The sequence below is a fragment of the Vidua chalybeata genome, chromosome 7, assembly GCF_026979565.1.
Source record: "Vidua chalybeata isolate OUT-0048 chromosome 7, bVidCha1 merged haplotype, whole genome shotgun sequence".
Lineage (NCBI taxonomy): Eukaryota > Metazoa > Chordata > Aves > Passeriformes > Viduidae > Vidua > Vidua chalybeata.
This window is the reverse complement of record NC_071536.1, coordinates 8,491,059-8,514,334: the sequence shown is the minus strand read 5'-3', so window position 1 is coordinate 8,514,334 and position 23,276 is coordinate 8,491,059. Positions and strand designations below refer to the sequence as shown.

At 38.1% G+C, this 23,276-nt stretch overlaps 1 protein-coding gene across 1 annotated transcript; it reads left to right on the top strand.

Moving 5' to 3' along the window:
• The first annotated feature begins 16,285 nt into the window (after positions 1-16,285).
• MSTN (myostatin) lies at positions 16,286-21,336 on the top strand. The gene is made up of 3 exons (XM_053947757.1): positions 16,286-16,658; positions 18,481-18,854; positions 20,956-21,336. The coding sequence occupies exons 1-3, from the start codon at positions 16,286-16,288 to the stop codon at positions 21,334-21,336; spliced, it is 1,128 nt and encodes a 375-aa protein (XP_053803732.1).
• The last annotated feature ends 1,940 nt before the right edge of the window (positions 21,337-23,276 follow it).

The following is a 23,276-nucleotide window of genomic DNA, read 5'->3' as shown; positions in this document are numbered from 1 at the left end:
ATATTTGAAATTAATTTTCAGAAGAGTCTAACTTACCAACAATGTCATCATGATTACCTCACATAATAAATATTTTGATATCTCTAGACATTTTTCAATACCAAATTGTCTAATTATCTTATCTGAGATACCATCCAATATTAAATGTCCTTTTCACTCTATCATGAGGTTTTTCAGCTGCATCACCTTCAAATCAGAACTCTTGTACAGAGGAAAATTTATGACATTCTATAGATCAAATATAAAGATGCAATAATAGTTTTTGGAGGTCATAACTAGAAATATTACCAATAACCACATAATGGCAAAGAAGAAAATAACAAATTTCATTCATGCTGTAGGTAGATGCCTACACACATAACTTTGCAATTCGATGTCAAGAGAGAGAAAAAAAAAAAAAACTTTTAACAATGAAAAAGTAATTTACTTGGGGGGACACAACTGTTTTGAGGACAATGTAAGCAAGAAGAAAACTCTGCTGAAATAATGTTAGTTATGGATGGTGTGTGCAACAGTTACTCAATGCTCAGAGATTGAACAGAGCATGAACTCACATTTCAGGAGCCCTTTTGGACTAGAGTTCTGCTTCAAGTCTCATTTTCCCCAATTTTTCATTAATTTTATGATGCCCATTCCTACCTTAAATATAGTAGTGGAAAGAATATTTCAGTTGGAATATGGAGTTAGATGGCATAAAATTGCTATAGATTTACTTCAAGTCAGGGCTTTGAAGAAAAGCTAATCTTGAGTGCACATAAAACATTTTTATGACTAAAAAGACTCAAAGTGTTTGATCTGCTAATATGCATCATTCTAAATAAGCCATTGAAGCTTAAGATCATCTACTGCTAAAAAGATCTAAAAATTGCGAAAGCATGATTTGAATAGTAAAGGGTCTGTGGAATAAGCTTTGGGATGGAATAACACCAGGATTAATACCTCAGTTTTAGTGTTAATTGAGATACACTGTTCACCTTTGACAGGTGCTGGGTGCACCTATAGGTTTGGGACTGGCAGAGGCTGCTGAGCTGAGCCAGGGCTGGAGCTAGGGGCAGGTCAGACCTACAGCAAAAAATAAACATCCACAAGTACACTGCCAATATGCCCTGAGAAGTGATGCCTAAGCATTGGGTTAGGCAAAGACAAATAGGGTTTAGGCTGGAAGAAAACTTGGATCTAAGGCAAAATCTTGTTTATAGAAGCCTGCCAAAAACCACCAAGGCTACAAAATTTATCAGTGGAAGTTTAATGGCAGGAGCTCCAATCTCCATCCATTTTCCAGCTTACAAAAGAGCTTACCTCAGGCAGTATGAACTGATGCCTGGTTTTGTTATCCAAGCAGAAGTGTACATTAGAAAAATGTCATGAGTATTACATGAGAATTAAGCCTCTCGGGATCAGTCTGTGGCTCTTTTAGAGTGCAGATATCCTGTACCACAGCGGTTTGGGATGTGGCTCTGAGTTTTAACGAGGACAGATATGCACAGACACACATGGAGTTTTGTACCCTAATAATCTATGATCCCGTAGCTCCTAAAACTAGAACATGCCTTGGAGGGATTTTCAGTATGATTATAGAGTTATGTTTTAATAAAATAATATAGTTAATATAGAAAAGTAATATAATCTCTGAGAGACAAGTGGACTACAAAAAACCCAGGAAGGCCATTTGATCCCAGGTGATCTGCCAACAACCCTATAGCTTAATATTAACTTGAATAACTTCTCACTCTTTTTCTGGCTGTCCCTTCTTCCCCTTTCCCTCAATTCAGAAGTCTGCTTTTTGATGTCTGAATTAAAGATTGTTCATCTCACACAGTTCAAAGTTCAAGATCCTGCTTGTATGTGGCATGACCTCTTATTAGCTGGAAAACTTTACTCAAATAAAGGCTTTGTGATGGGAGGCCAACAAATAGATGCAGTTTCCACAGCAAAACTTGTGTCACTTAGCTTCAAAACAAGCCTGCATTTAGTGAACTAAAGGAGTTGTTCAGTGGCACAGCTAAGAGCTCACAAACACACACAGTCTGACAAATTCTTTTCAGCCAGCGTCAACAGGATCCACAGACAGACAGGCATTTCAAGCCTCACTTCTTCTGAATCACAGGATGAATCAGGATGAATAGTTTCAGCCAAACAAGAAGATTTAGAGTTCTCATTTAGAATATCTCATCTAGGAACAGCATCACATAGGACCAGTAAATAAATAAATAAGCTGCAAATAAATAAATGAATGACCAAATAGGATCCTTTGAGCTTCATCAGTCACCTTTTTCTATACAAAAAAAAAAAAAAAAAAAATCCTAGGCCACTCCATCTTGTTTATGGCTGTGAACAATTTCCTACTCTATTTATTATTGCCTTGATTTTAATTAATAAAGGAGTTCAAAAGATTTTTTTCTTCTGAAGTCTTTGGACAGTATTGATGTAAAATATACTAGATAGAGACCTGCTGTAAGTAAGAATAAATTTGAATAAAGATGTAGCTGTTGAATTCACTTCTGAGATTCCTTGCAGGCTTACAATACAAGCACTCTATTCCAAACATAATGACAGGCACAATAAATTAATGACTTGTATTTATGAATATAACATTATTTCATGGCTGGCACATACATGCTGTTATCACATCATACTGTCATAATATTTGTTTGATGTTCATATAAGGGCACAGTTAAGAAGAGAGTGTTCATCACCTTTTTATTAAGGTGACAAAAAAATGAGAACCATCTCTCACTTGGAAGAAGCTTGTTTGGAAATAATTTGAAACACTAGCCCTCTCAGGAGAGGCAGCAAAAATATCTCTTCTATCATCTTACAAGAGTAGCCTGTGAGCCACGTTAATCATCTTGGACTGAAATTTATAACAACATATGGAAGACTTGCCTCACTATTATTAGAAGTTGCAAGTTTCATATGTGTTCCTCAACTAATTTAAGGGTCACTCCTGCTTCGAACATTACACCCCAAGTAATAAGTGCTATAACAGGTCATTTGCATTCAGGAAATTATTTTTGGAAGAAGCTCCTGCTTGATGCAAAAGGGCAAAGGACACTGGAGACTAAAGCCAAGAATTGACTTCTCTTGGGCCCTTTTCCACACAGCTTTTGCAAGTCCAAATGATCTTATAATTCAGTTGGAAAGGATTTTGATAACATTGCCTTTGGAATATTTTGTCTTCTGTGATATTTTGCCAGGTTTTATTGGTATTTACTCATGGCTTTGTGTATATGCCTCTTAAAGACCAGAACTGCACACAAGATTTGATCTCTTCAACTAGCACTGTGACTTTCTTGTACCTTTACCATGCTTCAAATTTATTGTTATTTCATCTGTAGAATGAAGAAAGTCACTTCAATGTTTTGGTCTCTGTCTGTATTATAGGCATGAATAAAGAATTTAGTGAAAAGCTGTCTGCATCCTTTTGGGTATTGATACAGCTTCTCAGTTCTCCCAAGCAGTAAACTACAAGCAAGGTTTTGTGCTCTCTCCTGCAGTGAATTTGATGGTGTTACAAATGCTTACATAGGCACATTGATGATGATACCATTGCACTGGAATAGTATCCATAGTACCCTCCTCCCCACAATCAAAACCCCCCAAGCTCAGTCCTATACCCATGAAAAGCCATTTTGGAAGGTTCTCAGCCATTTCCAAAAGTCATCAGTGAGCATCAGTCAAGTGAACAAAGTCTGTTTATTTAAGCTCTGAAACACTTCTTCCTCATGAATTTTCTTTAAATATAGTCAGGCTGCTCCCACACTCAAGCATAAAGCAGATGGAAAATAAATTTGTTCTAGCTTATTTCCTGAACACTGAGCATGCAGCAGGCAAAATCAGAGGTGGTGGTGTATACACTGGCTGCATGATACACCACTGGCTAGTAGTAAAAATAATGTTACATTTTACTTTTACCCCATGAGGAAAAGTACATTTCAGATCTTCAAGTGGAAATAAAATCTTGTCTTTGAAAGATTTTGGGTTCTTACCCACTGTTAAATTATATTTAAGGGATGCCACTGATAGAAGCATTTTGTATTCTAATTACCACCTCAGTAAACTCAAGTACAGTATTTAAAGCTATTACCTGATTTAAAAAAACCTCTAATAATACGTTGTTTGCATGAATCTAACCTATGCAAATCTGGTTTTAGGTTCAAGACATAGAATATGTCTTATGTCTGTTATAGAAGTAGTCATAACCACCCAAAGTGGAATAATTTAGTGCTGCTTTTTAAGACCCACAGTTCTCATGAGGTTTGGCCATAGCTAAATGGGAACTACTTTGAGAAAAATGCTTTCATTCTGCCTTCCAGTCACAAACCTGTGGAGCAAACTGTTCAGCTGGGAGTACTCAGTCAGCCAGAGGAACAAGTGAATTACCTGCAAAACTTACAGGGTTTCATGTTTATTATTCTTTTTAAAAACTGTTATTGTTTAATGAGAATGCCACTGTGGATAGCTTAATTAAAAACTTCTCTTCAACATGCAGGTACTTTTTTTTGTAACTTTCAAATACTAGTGTGTAGAATGAGTAAATATAGGACAGCTCTGGTTTATCTACATTCATCTAATCTGTATGTTACCTTGCCAGAAATACTGTAAACACTTGCAGAATATTGTTGATTACTCCATCTTCAGAGAAAGAAACTCCTTGCAGTGTAACCCTAGAGAAGGGAGACAAAAATGATACAGAGCTGAAGAACCAATACCTAAAAAGCAGAGCTATTTACTACAGGAAAAAAAAAAAAAAAAGAACAAAATAAATTATCTAAAGTTATGCATGGAACAGAGAAGGAAGATAAGCAATCACTGATTTCTCATAAAAATAAATAAAAAATTTTAAAGGGTATAATAGACCATATAATGGAATAGGAAGAAAAGACACTCCATAGGGGTTAAAAAGACAATACCTAATACATAATGAGCTCACAGGAGATGCCACCATTATAATGGATTTAGAGCACCCAGATTTACTGCAGTATACACCTCAAAGATTGGAAAGGATTTATTTGACACTTAAGCCAGCCTTTAGCAGAGCTCAAGGTGTGAGGTGGCAGATTATTTTGCAGGCTTGCTGAGATTCCTTGAGGATTATGCAGTTTCCTAGCACCCATGATTTTGGTGATATAACAAAGAACCTGGTTATATTCAAACAAGCACAGTTACCAATGATTTCACAGCCTCAGCCAAAATTAGTGAGGTATTAATTAAACAGCAGAAAACAGAAAAGTACATATTTCATAGAACATGCAACTTAATGACAGTTTCCCTGGAAAACAAAAGACAATGGTCTTTTGAGAGAAGAGAGAATGGAAAGGTAAAAGAGGGAACAGCAGCTCAAGTAACAAAGTTTGCATTTCCTGTAGCCACGTTTCCCTTCATACCTCTGGATAAAGCCTCTTGAATCTGATTAAAAAGAAGTCCATAAATTTTAAGGAATTAGCAATTAGTAAGCACAGAAATATAAATCAACTGAATGTTAATGCCTAGGACACTAAATGGCTGAATTAGATCCAAGAATACAAGCCTAAGAGTCAGCAATGAGATATTGAAAAGATACTTGCTTTACATCACTACAAAAGCAAAGAAACCTTACCAGGCTTGTCTGAAGGGGAATGAAAGCAACCTGAATTCCTGGCTCCCAAGGATTTTATCTTATGGATGCAAAGCCTTCTCTGGAGGCCTGAGACTCCTCAGACACTCACAAGAACTCCCCCAACCCCATTAGCTTTTTGGTTGATTACAATTCATTAAGAAGATTTGTGTTTTATTGTGGTTCTCTATTTAAACACCTGCTCTTACTCTATCATTTGTAGAGTGCCAAAAGAGATTTTCCAGGAAAACCCCAAACCAAATCCACTCTATTTTTTAATGGCTACTGCACCTGCCACAGAAGTTTGTAAATGGAGTACCTGGATACAAACTGTGATTGATATTTCCCCTGTGCTGTGGGGGGGGCAAAGGAACCTGTGTAGATAAGACAAAAATTATTTCAGTTCTTTAGCCATGTCTCAGATCAACCTTCATCACCAGCTGAGCTGAGCCAGTGCCAGTGTATTTGAGCAAGCTGGTTCCAGGTCCTCATTTTTCCCCTTGCCTTTGGTTCCCTTCTTGGCACTTCTCAGGAATAAAAAATGTGAGGCAAGTGTCTCTCAAGGCAAAGCTAGAAAATGTACTTGTCCTCAGAGGAAATCTGACTTCCCCCCAAAATAAAGCCCAAATAATACACTCCAAGCTCAATTCGCTGCTGGAAGATGGAAAAATACTCGTTTAGCATCACTACAATCTGCAGCTGGGAGAAGAGGAGCCACCATTGCCATGTTCCATAGCTGTTACTTCACAAACCAGGCAGCTGCAGAGGGCATGCTGGTCTCCCCTTAACCTCCACAAATTCCCAGGATTGGGAATGCTTGTGCTGTGTGTTCTTGTGCTGTCTGCTCTTATACTGAAAGAGAAACTCCATGAGGGCAGTGCTGTGAGAAAACTGAGATGGAAACACTCCCCTGTTACCATTGGCCGATTTTTCTTGTTCTGTACAGAAAGAGGAAAGTTTTGGCTGGGCCATCATGACCCTTCTCATGTGAGGTGATCCTTTGGTGTGTTTCTGGTAAAGGTGTGGGTTCCCTGATTGTCCTTCCTTCCAGCACAAGCATCCAGCCTGCCATGCTCTGGTCCCAGTGCCTGGTGTTTTCCCAAGGAAGAAGGATATGGGAAAGGTTGACTGTGATTTATACACTGCAGATGGCGAACACACTCATTTGAGAGGGAAGAGGTGCATAAAGCATGACGGGTGTGTTGCAGGAACTGCATATTAATGCCAGCTCCCAAAGAGCAGCTCAACCCCAGTGACTGGCTCCAATGCTCCAGCTTAGGAAGATGGCTGTTTTCAGGAAGAAAAACCCTTTCCAAATGCTGCAAACACTCAGAGCATTCTGGGGCTCTAATCCTTTATAAGATAACTAAAAAGAACACCTCATACCTTGCTGTAGGGAGAAATTGCTGACAGATGTGACTTTCTCACTGTCTGCAAACCACAAATTACATCATTATAGTGAAAAACACTTTTCAGTTAGATTCTCTCTAGAGAATAAAAATTAAATTCTGTGCTATGCAATGGTATTTGCTGGTATTATGCTCTGAATTTGTACTTGCTGCACTGTTCTGATTCACTCTGGGCTAACATAGCTTGGGGGCATTCAAAGATTTTCTTGGAACACAGCACATCATAATGCAAAACTAACATCCTTTCCCATGTAATATACTTGTTTCAAAATTACTCACAGAAGAGGCTACAAAGTTGCTTACCATCTTTCCACTTCTTGTTACTCTTTATTAGTTCTAAATGCTGAAAGAACATGAAATTTAACCCTATACAGTGATGTTGAAATTAAAAAAAAAAAAACCAAAACCTGTTAATCTGAGTTATTATTAAAATTATTAATTTTTATCAATATCAGGTGACTTGAATTGTTAGCCCAAAGTGCAAGATGTTCCTATCACTAAATAATTACCATTTCTAAGTACAGCATTATTCCTATATGAACTGTAAATACACATTTCATACCATTCCAGATCTACACTGAAATAAGTAATTCCTTCATGTTATTTTGATAAATCCTATTTCTTTTAAGAAATATATAGAACTTGTCAGGTAGCACAGGTAGCAAAGCTGTACCATTACGATCCCCTAGCTAATGCCTGATTGACTGATGTGAAGAAAGGGCTAAACTTTGAAATAAGAATAAGGAATTCTTATTTCTCAAACCAGCCAGTGCAATGAGAAAGCTTTTGAGCAGAAACTGCTCTTTCACTTGACTGTCCACTTAAACATATCTATATGGAATATATGTACACAAACCCTATAACTACAAGTATACCAATATAGGAACTTTTAATACAATTTGGGATCTAGTGAAGCAATTTCTCTCTACCAAGTTATTACTGGGATGTTAAAATTTACCACACTGCTTTCTCAGGGTCACTCATATAAATCATTAGATACATCAATTAAGGTTTAGAATTAGTGAAGCAGGCAACTGCACAATTCAATAGTTATTCATTAATTTTCCTTTGTTCTAGAGGCTTTGGACAAAATGACAAAATGCTTCCATTTCTTAATGTTGAGCTACTTCAGTAAATTGTAGAAAGTATAATAAAGTAATTTGATGTAGTCAATTTTATTTCCATTTTGCATTGCATTCCTAATTGTACCATCAATCTCTTTTATTAGTATGATCTGGAAAGCCTTAAGTTTCGTCAAGTGATTATATTTTTAATTGATCATAACCTCAGCTTTGTATGCAGCAAGTCTTTTTTCTTCTCAAAACATCAGAAGCAGTCGTGAAGTTCGTCAGATTTATGTACTGGAAAAACCCTGGCACAAAGTTCACTTGACATAAAAAAACCTTTGTGTAGTTATCACAAAGTCAGTAGCAAACAAATAACTCTGTATCCATTAATCTGGGTATCCACGGAATATTTTTCTCCATTAACTCTTCCAGATCTACTCACTAAAAGCCATTCTCAAGCCTTCATTATGCTGGGACATCTTTAAATTTTGAAGCAACAGCCACTGTAACAATTTCAGATTTCCTATGTGAATTCCAATTTTTAAGCATCCTTTCAATCATTTGCATAGTCAACAGAGAGTATAAAATCTTTACATTATTTCCATGATTGTAAGGCATATAGCCATGGATACAGCAATGGTTGCTGTGAAGACTTAATTCTTAAGTAGTTTTATATCTCTGCAGAATGGTAGAGGGGGATTAAAAGTCTGTTACTGAAGGTAAAAAAAGCCAGGCAATTCCCTTGTGATTTATCCCATTTCCTATCAACCTGTTAGCTAATGCTGCCAACTAGCAGGCTGATGGGAGAGAAGAACTTGAATTCCCAAGGATAAAAACCAAAAACAAACTTGTACATTTTTAGAGCATCAGCCTTTAAAATTGTTAGGAATTGGAAGTGTCTGCCAGAGCAGCCAGAGGCAATTCCCAAGAGAAAAGGGCAGTAAAGCTAAAGCTTTAGCCTTCAGTTGATACTCTTATGTGATGCTTCATAATGGAGCTCATAAATAGGGAACATCTTTACTGCATCAGCAGGGAATGAACAACAAATAAGGAAAGATATAAATAAAGCAGGGGGAGTAAAAGCTGAATTTCTTCTTGGATGCCCCAATACCTTTAAACAGTTGTGCTAGTTATGTGAAAATCCTTTAAAGGTACCTAATTTATGTTCTTTTCCTCCAAATAAGAATCAAATACATAGAGAAATTTTATGCAGTCTCTGATCTGCTCTTTGTCTTCTAAAACCCTAAAGCAGCTTATGTGATTTCCTGTCTCTGCATTATTTTGTACAGGGGTTTTCATAAATACCTGATTCTTTGGGGTCTTTAAAAGAAGCAGCTTCCTCAGAAACCACAGCATTTTGTGCTTGCTGTTTCCCATAATACACTTATGACATTAAATGACCTTGTAGGGTTATATGTTTGTAATATATTATATTTCATCGTAAGAAAATAGCTGATTAATTTTTTTCTATAGGGTTATTAAAAATTTACACTACCAGCATTTTTAATGTCAGGGTTGAATGAGGTAGCCTGGCTCTAAGTTGTAAATTTGACCTTTGCTGATGAATATGCCAGATTCAAAGGCCTTCTTGGATGACTGCAGATCTGAATGTTGCTTGATTTCTAGGAGAATGTCACCACCACTTTTCATTCAATCCTAGTGGTATTTGCCTTAAATTAGCCTGTCTAAAGCTGATCATAGACCAGCACATGTCAGAAAGGAAAAAAAGCTTAATTTTGCCATAACTTCATCTTATTGATGGAATTCACCTTCCTCAAAGGTCTTTGCTTATGAGCCAGCAGGGCTGATTGACAGAGCTTTGAACTAGACTTGAAGGGAGAGGGGATAACGTCAGGAATGGCCATGACAAATTGTGGGATGATATGCCAGGGTTAGAGGGATGGGATGCAAGTGAGAGCCCTGAGCTGGTGACTCCAAGACACACTGGTTGTGCTGGAGCACATTTGAAGTCTACAGAGATGAGCCAAGGGACTGTGAGGTGATCGGAGCCAAGATGGGAACACCAGAGAGTTTAAACCCCTTATGGATTAAAAAAAAAAAAAAAAAAAAAAGAAAACAAAGGAAAGGAAAAAGAAACAGGAAAAGCAAAAAGACTTTTCAGAGCAGCGGCCCTCGCTTCCCAGCAGATGCTGTTCCAGAAGAACCCAGCAGAGGACAGGCCACTCACACAAAACCACTGACCTCCTGGGGTGAAAATCCCTTCCGAAGAGCTGTGCCACGGAGAAAATACAAACATTCTTGTAGCAAGTGATGCTGAGACAGAGTATTTTGGTATTTCAAGCACTTTGATTGTGCAAATGCACAAGTGAAACCTCTCCAAGCACGGTAACAACTCTTGAGAGGAATCCAAGGTTTCCCATCAGCGATGCAGCAGCTGATGCAGCTATTTTAAAATATATTGAAGATGAAAGTCAGGATGAATGTCAGGAATTTTGGACAAAAGCAGAAAACCTACAACTGTAAAGAAAAGAAAGAAAAGACAGCATCCTTTAAGAAGGTCAGAACTCTTAGAATTAAGTAGATATTTAACAGGACTCTTTTACAAGATATATAGACACCATAGTAAAGGCTGCAGAATAAAATTCTGAACACAAAGGAACTCAAAAAAAACCTTTCACTATAACTGCATTCTTCCTTAAAAGCTTTTAATGAACTTAATGTACTTCCCTATCTGTTTCTAGGTTTCATTTCAACTGTTATATCAGGTTGGTTCTGGAGCAAAGTGTACTGGAACATGCAGGAGAGGAAAAAGCAACAGGGCATTTTTGGCCTAATTCCACAGGCACAATTATGCATGGCAACACAAAAGCTGCAGGGAGGAGGGAGAGGGCCAGAAGCTGAAGGTAACAACTTCCCCAAAGCCTGTGTTCAGCAGCATCTCTTGGGTAAGCTGAGAGGTGCATCATGGGCTGAAATGGCCACAGCAGCCCTTTGCCACCAGTTTTACCCATTTCCCCCATTTTATCCATTGCACAATTGCATACCATGGCTTGTGAGACATTCCTTAGCAGGCAGACCTCACTAGTGCAACACTCCCAGCTTCTGAGTGGAGGAAATCATCTGCTATTTTGTCCTGCTACTCAAACCACAGACCCAAGTACACCTCAGGGGAGACCACTCAAAATCCCAAATTGCTGAACATCTTGGTCTTCATGGGAAAGCCACCTGCCAGCAGGGGTAGAAAAGGCATTGCAGGATACCCCATCCAGATGCCAGTCTACCAAGGCATCCATACTCTGAGCTACACCTGCTCTTCTCCTGTGTGAAACAGGATATCTAGAACTCAGAACTGGCAAAACTAATGCTTATTTCTTTCTTGGTAAGGTGAGGGAGTTAAATATTCATACCATCAACATCCATGAAGTTGACTTCCAGTAGCTGATACAGCAGAATGTTTAGAAGGTTATATATGACTACTTTTTTAGGGGAAAGGAAGAAGTATAGCAAAGGACAAACTCTTTCAGGCCATTTGTTCCAGAGCAAGAACTCACATGAGTTACAGCTTTCATATTTAATTCATGGTGATAAGTTTAAAAGTGGCTGTGTTTGCCTTACATTTACATAATGTAATTGGGATGGTGTTTCCATAGGCATTTTGTTATTGTGAGGGTTCTTTTTAGGTGTTTTATAGGCATGGTCTTATATCTGTATTGTGGTTCTAAGTAATGCATTTATCTTGTGATTCAGATGGCTAAGAGAAAGCACCTGGTGAGCTGGACTCATAGTTAAGCACTTGAAACACCCTAACTCCAATACATTTTATGATGTCTGAATTTTTCTATTCAAATTTAACTGTTCCAAACAAAATAACTGCACAAACATTATTTCCCGCTTATAGCAGCAAAGAGAGAAATTAGTCTAGTCCAAAAAGATTTAAAATGGAGTTTTGTATCCATTTCATTTTGCTATTCTTGAATTTAGGCTTTGTGCTGTCAAAAGTGAGAGAAAAGCTTACTCAATTAGTACCTTCCTCAGCAGAAGAATGTTATCTCTTCCTTATAAGCAAATCAGGGAGAGAAGCCAACTGGTTCAGAGGTAGCACTTGACATCAACATAAATAGCAATCACAGATTTACAGTGCATTTTGCAACACCTGCTTTGTTTCTTCCAGTTCTGCCTTCTGAGGTGAATCAATTATGAGAACTATTTCATTTAACTTAAAAAACAGAAAAAAAGAAAAGTGAATTTCTGGTCCTGCAGGCTGTAAGGAAGTGTTTGAAAATGTAACCCACAGCAGGATAAAGTCGTCCAGTTACTGGTAGGGTTATAACCCATGTCCCTTTCCTCCCCTGCCAGGAAAGCAGCTCCTTCATACTCCTGTAACTCTCCCTTTTCTCAGAAATGTCCTGGTTGCCTTCCATGTCCATTTGGTCCTCCCCCAAAACAAGCTGAGCTCTCAGCTGGCTGTCCCTGGGCGCTGCTGGCCGGGCAGGGGTGACAGGTTGCGGATGCTGCAGGGCGAGCGGTGTGCTGAGCGCTGCCGGGGGAGCACGAGCTCGCTGCCTAACGAGAGCCTGCCAAAAAGGATGGGTAATGCTTGGGCTCTGCTTGCCTTCTCCTCAGGGAGGGCATTAGTAATCTCCTTTTCCTCTGCACAGTCACTGTTTTTCCACATAACTTGCAGTTACAGCATGTCTTTGAAACCTCTTTATCAAATTTGGAGGGGTGGGTTTGGTTTCTTTTCCCTTTTTTTCAACGTTTTTTTAAGGTTTTCCAAAAGCTCATGGTGGAAGGGGGAAAGTAGAGGAGAAGTTGCCAGGTAGACAGATGAATGCCTTTTTCCTTTACAAAGGAACATTCTTGCAGTGCTTGATTTTGGGGGCCTGAGCCATGATCTTTGCACAGTCAGGATTGGGAATACTATTCACTATTGGCAGGCACAATGGGTAGAATGACACAAATCCCAAAGATAATATTAAAATGCCATAAAGTTCAGTAAGATGTGCATTTCATTTTTAACTCTTCTTTAGTTTTGCTAGTGATAATGTGTTAGGGTTTTGTTGTTGTCGGAGTTTTTAAATTTTTTTTCCCCTAATAAATTTTAGAACAATTTTTACCTGGTCTCTTCATCACTTATTTTTTTTCTCTTCTATCACCTACTTCTGTAGTCATCACTTTTCATCACTTGTAGTCATCACGGTTTTTCCAAAAACACTATAATGCCAGTCAGATAGAAAAATAAATCACATATTCTATTATCAAATAAATTAGACCCTTCAATAGCTCCTGACCAAGTGCAACTCTTTGTGTTCTTTCCTAAATTCTTGCAATTCCAGAGAAAAATAATGGTAAGTCAGCAACCAGAAAAGATGAATAGTATTCTACTAACAGCCTAGAGTTATTCATAGTACCTATGAAATGCATTTTACGAGGGAAATGGAAATATTGCTCTCTGTGATGCAGCTGCTGGTGAATTCTGGGGGGTTTTTGTCACCTCCAGTCCCTGTGTCACCACTCCAGCTGCTATTGCTGCCTCCTAAACAGCAGTGCTCAGCAGGGTCTGTTTGTCACCACGTGTCACCTGAGCCCTTGCTCTGAGCTCCGTGGGGTTTTGGGCTTACAGGAGAGGGCCTTGGCCTTGCAGCCATAACCAAATGCTGAACAAAAAGGAGCAAAGGGACTCTTGCTTGCAGATTAATGGACTCTCTGCAAAAGACTGGGAAAAGAACCTTGAAGCTCTGCATGGTCACGCTGGCCAGCCAGAGCAGGAGGAGTGGCAGGAGAAGGAGCAGGCAAGGTCCCAGTGTGGCTGCAGAGCACAGCCCAAGAGGATCCCGGTGCTGAGGAACTGCTTTGCTAAGCACCTCTCTTGCCCCTCTCCCTCATGAGTGGCTTTTAGCCATGGTCTGCCAGAACACTGAATTACTTTCTTATCAATGACTGCATGATTATTTCCATCATTATTGATGGATAATTATCTTAAACTGTTTCTGGTGTGAAACCTGGTAGTTGTCGAACTTTCCACTTGGGGTAGATTCTCTTCTATAGCCATATGGTTAAGTTTAAATTAAAATAAAGAAATAATTAAAAATAATTTTATTATGACATTAACCATAGAAATAGTAAGCAACCCCCAACTTAAATCCCCCCAAAATTCACTAACAGGTCAGTGCTTTTCAGAAAGATTCTTACTGTGAATCATCCTATGCATGTTCCATAAAAACACATTTCTAGCACTTGAAATGCACTAAGAGTCTGTTTTAAAGATGTTGTAGGCATGGCAGGCAGTCTGCACTGAAAACTCCTGATTTCTTATTCCAGTGAACCATGGCCCATTTTTGTTACCAGATGTTGAAAGTTGCTGCAGTTTACACATCTCTGTGTAAAAATCAAATGCTCAGGAGTAAGGCAGCAAACTGCTTGCTTTAAACATGGGTTTTGGCTAAAATCAGAATATCAGGGTCTGACCCTAAAGCTATATGCCTGGAATGTGTGAGCATGATACATCTATCACTTGCATCAACTTTACATCAGGGCAGGACGACCAATTTCAATTGAATAATTGTGATTTATGTCACTGGTTATGAACTGAATATTAGGCTCAGTTCTGTGGTACACAGTGAACTTGCATGCCCTGGAGAGGCAATACAAAAAGAATATCAATGACCAGGCAGAAAACAAAAAAAATTGAGAGTTCTGTCCACATCTTTCCTTATACCAACATTTTTCCTACATGAACACGTGCAAAACTCCTTGTCTGACATATTTTTAGGTGTACTTAGAATGGAAAAAAAAAAAAAGAAAATCCATGAAAAACTGAAAATTCAGTCCTAACTTAGGCAAACTTTGGCATATTGCATGAAATTCTAGGATTTCCCTTTGCTGTAATACACAGATTCCAAATATACAAATATATACAATACATACCAATTCCAGGGTTTCTGTTTGCTGTGACATGCAGCCTGTGTTGAGCAGTAACCCCCTCACCCCCCTCACTGTGTGTTCCATAATTATTGCTAACAGTGCATCAAATGTGAACTACATTTGATTTTAAGATCAAATGTAAGATTTTATAAGCCATAACCTATGCAATCACACAGAGATGTTTCTCTCTTATGCAGAAAGCATATTAAAACTGCATTTTTTTTAACATACAAGCAGGACATAAGAGAATTTCTATGTATTTGAGTAGAAAGTAATAAAGTGCAGAGATACCACTTAAGTTGGCATAATACAGAGATATTTTGAAGAGAAATAAAAGGTTACATGGAAAATGAAGATAAATACACAGTAGAGATTTAAATATTTTAAGTCTTTTAATGCTTTTACTAATAATGAAAAAAGCAAGTTAAACTATTCCTGTGTAATATTAGAGTGACTAGCTAAAGATATTCCTTAAAAATACCTTTGCTACTAAAGATACTTAATTTACTGCCCAGTATTCTGGTGACAGCATGAAGAGGGGACAGAATAGTTTTTCATTAGTGACTGTTAATTCAGTAAAGGATTTGTTCTGTGGATTTTGGTGTATGCTAAAGGGGGAAAACAAATAAGACAGGCATTTGCATAGTATCACATATGCACAAAACCTCCAATACTGCTTTAGCCAGTGTCTAGGAAAACCCAGTAAGGTTTTCTGAAATGGGAACTGCTAAATATATATCAGTTGTTGAACAATATAAATCAGTACTTATTGCAAACCATTTCTAAAGTATAATTTTCCTGCCTGCTAAAAGTAACCCCTTGGGATTTTCTTTTAAATAGAACAAACTTTCAAGTCAGAAAGATTGGTAGAAGCCTAAAGCAAGTTTAGAGCAAGGTTTCTCTTGATTCATAGTACAAGCACACAGTTGGTATAATATTTAAGAATGACAGTGCTGCCTTTCAGTACTGCTGCCCACAATACTTGGAAATATATCCTTTCAGAATGCAAAGGCATATCCTCTGTGAAGTACCCAGATAAATCAGTTCACCCTTGGCTGTAACTAAATGCTGTCTAGTGACTTGTGATCGACAGGGCTTTACCCTCTGACAGCCACATTCATTGTTGGGACAGCAACCAATCGTCGGGTTTGACGACATGAGCCTAATCAAAGTTGGAGTATAAAAAGCCCCCTTGGAATATATAAGGTACACCAGTGTGGCAAGCTGTCTCTCAGATTGCATTTGCTTGCACGGATCTGTTTAGTACTGAAAGGGAAAGGGGGAGGGGGAAAAAAAGAAGGGAAAAGTGCTGCACTGAATGTGAGATCATGCAAAAGCTAGTGCTCTATGCTTCTATTTACCTGTTCATGCTGATTTCAGTTGATCCGGTGGCTCTTGATGACAGTAGCCAGCCCACAGAGAACGCTGAAAAGGACGGACTGTGCAATGCTTGTACATGGAGACAGAATACAAAATCTTCCAGAATAGAAGCCATAAAAATTCAGATCCTCAGCAAACTGCGTCTGGAACAAGCTCCTAACATTAGCAGGGATGTTATTAAGCAACTTTTACCCAAGGCTCCTCCACTGCAGGAACTGATTGATCAGTATGATGTGCAGAGAGATGACAGTAGCGATGGCTCTTTGGAAGATGATGACTATCATGCCACCACCGAAACGATTATCACAATGCCTACAGAGTGTAAGTAAACCCTGCTTCTTTCGCCTCCCACTGCCCCTCTGAGAGAGTTGTCTCCCTGCTGTAGAGCACACAACTCCTCCTCAGGCTCTCCCAACAGGCTGCTGTCTGAAGTCTGCTGGAGGGAGGGAGGGAGGAGAGTTATTTCTAAAGAATTTGAGCCAGGTTCAGATGACCGTGTGGCGATCCTTTGTTTTACTGTTCGGTTTTTGGCTCCTTATAACGTGTGTGCCCTGTAGCACTTAGGATTTGCCCATTGCCTTAGAAAGCAAAGGGAGATCTGCAGTTCAGTCAACTTCGTTATCTGCAGCACTCGGGGCATTTCCTCTCACAAATATAAAGTACAAGTGCAGATAATGAGAGAACTATATTTTTGTGAGAGAGGTTTCACTGGTCAGTATTTTTAGAAGCAATAGAAATTAACAGAAATGCAGGTTAGAGCACTACACCTACCTAACTGCAACATGCTACAGCAAGTGCAAGCAGAGAGTTAAATTCTTGCCTCTTCGCTGATCCCATAAACTAGCACCACCCACCTCGGAGTTAAAACTGTATATTTAAAGCAAATATGTGTGTAACAGATTAAATGTAAAAATGTCCGTGCTATAGCAATCAGCCCATGTAATCGTGCCAAGGAAGAATGAAGGCATTTACTGAATGAGCAGATTCTGAGTTATCTTCCGAGTGCTAAACATCTGCTATGCCTCCTATCAAGTATCTTTTGCACAGCTAATACTGTAGTATCTTATGTTCTTCATCAGCTAAAGTATTTGACTATGGCAGCTGTTTTTTTAAATAACACTTACGAATATGATGTCAAAAAGGAAAAATATGACAGGACATATAAGGCATGTTAGCAGTTACAGATATCATTATGATATGCAGACTAGAATAATATCAGCTGCTCTCACCAGCTAAAAATGAACCCACAGATCAAAAAGTAAATTTTTCAGTGAAATTTTTCAACTTAGTAATTATTAGGATGGGCACTTAATAGCATTATTTTACTGCTGCCTTATAACAAAGCTGAGGTCTGCCTGCATTTTTATTCCAGACTTTTATGTTGAGGCTTTATAACTATTTTTAATCAAATTGCTACATATTTACAACGGCAAGAAAAGTAGTTGTATTTCATTGCTCTGAGTTCATTTCCTACTTCTTATAAAAAGAACTTGAGCTATTTTAAATGCACTAAAGAGACAGGTATCTTAAGTGATGAGATTTATGAACGTTAAAGTCCTGCACCATTTAGGATTAGTACTACCCATTTTATCCTGGCATGGAAAGATATTGCCATGACTAGGTATGACAGCTGCATCGTAGGCTACAGGAAGGAGGCACGCAGCACTGCACGTGACTTTCCTCTAATATTATTCAAATGAAAACAAAATGATCCTTATATTAATCCCCTCAATTATTTTCTTCCCACTGAGAAAAGAAATGTAAGTGTTTGTGCAGTTTGCCCAGGGCTGTATGGTCTGCAGCAGGCTGAGGCTTTGGAGTAAATTAGAAATAGCTGGATCACCACACACATGTTGAGTCAGCTTATGCAAAGTTGCTATTCTGCATGCTTTACAAAGGTCCTCAGGAGGTGACCATCAGAAGTGAATTGGTAGTAGGTGAAAGAGTATTTTGTTGACATCCACTAAAGTTGCTGTAGAGTGTAAACCATAGAAAATGAATTAAGTTAAATCCACTTTGCTACTGGTACTCTTTATAAAGTATTGTAATATTTTTTATACAGTCTGAAAAAAATAGTCAGGTTTATATACGCATTTTTTTCTTGTTCCCTGTTCAGTAATCTGTTCTTTCCATTCATTTATAGCTGATTTTCTTGTACAAATGGAGGGAAAACCAAAATGTTGCTTCTTTAAGTTTAGCTCTAAAATACAATATAACAAAGTAGTAAAAGCACAATTGTGGATATACTTGAGGCAAGTCCAAAAACCTACAACGGTGTTTGTGCAGATCCTGAGACTTATTAAGCCCATGAAAGATGGTACAAGATATACTGGAATTCGATCTTTGAAACTTGACATGAACCCAGGCACCGGTATTTGGCAGAGTATTGATGTGAAGACAGTGTTGCAAAATTGGCTCAAACAGCCTGAATCCAATTTAGGCATCGAAATAAAAGCTTTTGATGAGAACGGACGGAATCTTGCTGTAACTTTCCCAGGACCGGGGGAAGATGGATTGGTAAGTCTATTTAGAAAAATCCCATTTCATTGAAAAGCATTTAAGGTCTGTTTTAAGGATAAAATGGATGCAGTGTTCAGGGAATGGAAGATAAAAGTTCTGTATACCCAATTCTTTCATTCTTTGCTCTCTGAGCATGCCAAAAATCAATAGCTTTCCTCTGCCTCCGTTTCCCTATCTGACAAATTGAAAGAAATTGCAGTATTTCAGAGAGACATTGCGAGGCATCAACTAGAAGAGGTTTTGGCAATTACTGATGGATGATACTATCAAAGTAACATTGTTTTCAATTTTGAGAGCAAATACTGCTTAATAAGCAGCTATTTCACATAAAGTTAATGAACAGCCCTTAGATTCTTTTACTGGTTGGGAAAGATGCCTCCAATATTGCTGAGAAGGCAAGGGAGTTCCCACTTACTCTCTATGCATATATTTTCTATTAACAACAACAAAAATTTTCTCTTTATGAAGGTGAGAACAGATTTTCTTTGTAACGTTAAGTTCTTTACCTTTCACTATTTGGTAGAGTGCATCATTCTACCTATTAGAAGTGTCTGAATAGAGAAATTCTGCTTGATACAATAATCGAATCATGATGATAAGAAAGTGCACAAAATAACTATCTGGTTTGTTTTTATAAGAACAGATGAACAAATTAAATCTGAACTGTACCTACAAGTACACCTGAAGTAAATCTGAAGTGAAACTACAGCATTTCCCTTGCTATTTGTTCCTGTAAATCCCTAATCATCTACAACCTATACAAATTTCTAAACTTATCACAACCAAGTGATACCTCCTTTTGCACAAAGTATGAAGAATATTATTCTACTTTTACTTCTGACGAATCTGTAGATGAATCTGTTGATCACAGAAACATAGAAATATTTAGATTCGAGAAGACCATTTTGTCCAACCATATTTATGCAACATTTAACTTCACAGCAGTATAATATAATTTATAAGTGCTTAAAAGAAAAACTCTGTGATATCTTAATTGTACATCCAATATAAATGTGGATCTCTTGTATTTGAAACAGGCCAGGTGGATAGCATGATCAGGAATGTCCTCGCCACCTCCATCCATTCAAATGATGATACATACAGATAACCCATGGCTATCATCATTTATAAATAAACATTTCAATGGCAGAGCAGGGTTAGAGGCACAGATAATGGGAGAGGAAATCTCTCTTCCCCTCAACTCCTCTCCAGCAGCTCCCCTCCCAGTACAGGGGTGCTCCTCTCACCAAACACCTCCCCATATAATTTACCTTTGGAAAGGGCACTTCCAGCAGCTCCACAGCTTGAAGGTGTCTGGGGAGAGGGAAACCTGCATAACAAAGTTAGCTGGGCTGTTATTCCTGAGGAATGGTCTCCATGGGATGGCCCCATCACTGCCAAACCAGCACATGGGGCAGAAATCAGTGTGTGGTAGTCAGCAACTTTGGGAACTTTTTCGAAGTTGCAATCGTGGAGGTTGCAATTTTCTTCTAGTCTCAGTTGGTGACTGTGGAAATACACCTTCCATAGGAGGCACGTGCCTCAGGGATCTGCCAAAAGTGCATTCCTGGCCACAGGACTCTTCCAGGAGTCAAAATATTTAGCTGGCCCTCCAAATTCATTCAGTCATAGAGTCATTCAAGCAAGCAGCAACAGGGGAGCAACTTTCGTCCTCCTTGGTCCGGACAAAACACTTTCCTTGAAACCCAGAAAGCCTGAATTCAATATGATTTTAATGAAGGGAATTTCAGAAGGACTCACAAAAGCTCTTATTATGGAGTTTAAAACAAACTAAAAACCACATCAAAAGTAAAAATCCAGCATCCTCCAAATTTCTGAAATGTTCTTATAGCTGTTAAAGAATGTTAGCACTGAGACCGTGGTGATTTCAGGGACAAATACTCAGGTATTAAAGCTCTGTATAGAGAAACAGCAGGGAAATGCAGAGATAACAAACAGAATTGCATGTCAAATTTTGTTTGCAAACTTCATTTCAGAATATTAATTTGATACATCTACACTTAAATATTGTTGCATGTTTTGAATGAACTTGGGCTTACCTCAGAAATGATTCCAATTCCTTCTCCTCTTCTCACAGAACCCATTTTTAGAGGTCAGAGTTACAGACACACCAAAACGGTCCCGCAGAGATTTCGGTCTCGACTGTGACGAGCACTCGACAGAATCCCGATGTTGCCGCTACCCGCTGACGGTGGATTTTGAAGCATTCGGGTGGGATTGGATTATCGCTCCTAAAAGATACAAAGCGAATTATTGCTCCGGAGAATGTGAATTTGTGTTTTTACAAAAGTACCCGCACACCCACCTGGTGCACCAAGCCAATCCCAGAGGCTCGGCAGGCCCTTGCTGCACGCCCACCAAGATGTCCCCCATCAATATGCTGTACTTCAACGGCAAAGAACAAATCATCTATGGCAAGATACCAGCCATGGTTGTAGATCGTTGCGGGTGCTCATGAGATCCTTGTTGGATCCACCGCTTCACACATCGTGGAAGCTACCAAAAAAAAAAAGGAAAAAAAAAAAAAAAAAAAAAAAAAAAAAAAAGGAAAAAAAAGGAGAAAAATAGAAAAAGTTATACTCCCTCACCAGTGTTTCAAACTGTGAAGTTACGTACACAAGGCATTGCCGACCTCCTGCGTGCTACCGGCAGCAGTTACAGAGCGTGAACTAGAGGACAATATAATTACCTGATGGCTGCTTGTGAGCCAGCAAAAGAGAAAAGCTACAATCAAAATCACTGGATTTAATCCACTAAGTTCTTACATTATGAGGGAATCAATATTCAGTCATTTGGATGCAAATTTGTATGCAGGTTTCAGTACACATTGGTAATCAAAAGCAAGCTCCTTCTCACCTGAGGACAGAAGGAGCAGGCTTTTAGGTTCCTTTCTTCACAGCTTCACTTAATATCATATTTACAAGAACATATATACTGGTAAACATATACGCCACTACACAATACCACCAGAATCATCCTTAAACACTTGAATATATAGTGCAGACTTGTGAAATGTATCAGACGAAATTCCACACAAATGGACAAACCCTGAAATTAGGGATGGCATAGTGTATTTAGTGTGTTTCCATTCCTTTTTCTCATTAGTATGTTAGTAATCAATGGCAATGGTGCTACGTAAGCAGGCTGAGTAAATAGAAAGATAGTTATATAAGTGAAAGAATTTAGGCTTAATAACGAATTTGCCCTATCCTCAGGTACACTATTCAACATTCGCAAGAAATAGATTTTTTTTAATGAAAAGGAATAGTTTTCTAGACATAGAAAAACAGAAGGCAGTAGAGAAATCTAACATCCAAATTGCAATCCCACATTTTAACCTGCCTTTGCAACATTACCATTTGCACTATGGTAAACCAATGCAAATAGTTGGTTGCTACAGATATTGTTTAAAACCACTTTGATATAACTGACTTGTGTAATATGTATGCATCAATATTTTGTAAATAAATGTTTATTTTTTAATCACTGTTGGTATATGTTCATCACAAGAAAAGAATTACTTTAACCTGTACTTTAGTTTAATAAACAAACCCCAATATTCTCTTCATAATATAATTTTCTGGATTTTAACACAAATAATATGTAGGAACAATGCAACAAAGTAAACCATATGTTGAGACTTATTCTACATTTTATATGTTTTTTACATTGGTATGAGCCATCTAAGATAAATGATGGCTGTTGACATGTTTATAAGGTTCTTTGGGTTACTGTTTTTATGGTCATTTTGATCCACAACTGAATTTCCGTATTTTGAATGCTATGTTCATAAACAATGATGATACCACAAAAGATTGCTATTAAATGCATTTTATTATATTTAAAAGTTTGCAGCAAAGTATTTTCTGTATTTGAGTAAACATAGTACATGGATTTCCACAAAAATTCTGTACATTTTCCTTATAGTAAAATATTGTTAATTGAAATTAAAAAGATCTATTTACTATAAAGTCCATTTCATTTCACATGTGAAATAGAGCTGATAAACCAGGTGTTTGTTAAGACAACACAATCACTGTTAAAACATCTTCATGTTAGTATGATGCACGTTTTTGTTATATTCCAGAAATCAGTTTTGAATTTTCCTTTGTGTAAAACCACCCTAAAATTGCAAAACTGCTTGATTTTCTTTCCCTTCCTCTTTTATATATTTTCTGCTTTGGCGGTAAATATTTTGTATTGAGTTTTTTTACTTTTTTAAAGAATTTGTATGTAAGGACATTAAAACTTAAAGTTTGAGTGATGAGGTTTGAAATCTAAAAGCAAACAGATTTTCTGCAATTTCTTTTGAATGATTAGGAGCTCTACTAAAGCTGTGTCCAGGCATCAAGCAGATGTTCAGCTTCTCCCAATGCAGTTCACCAGAGCAGGTCCCTG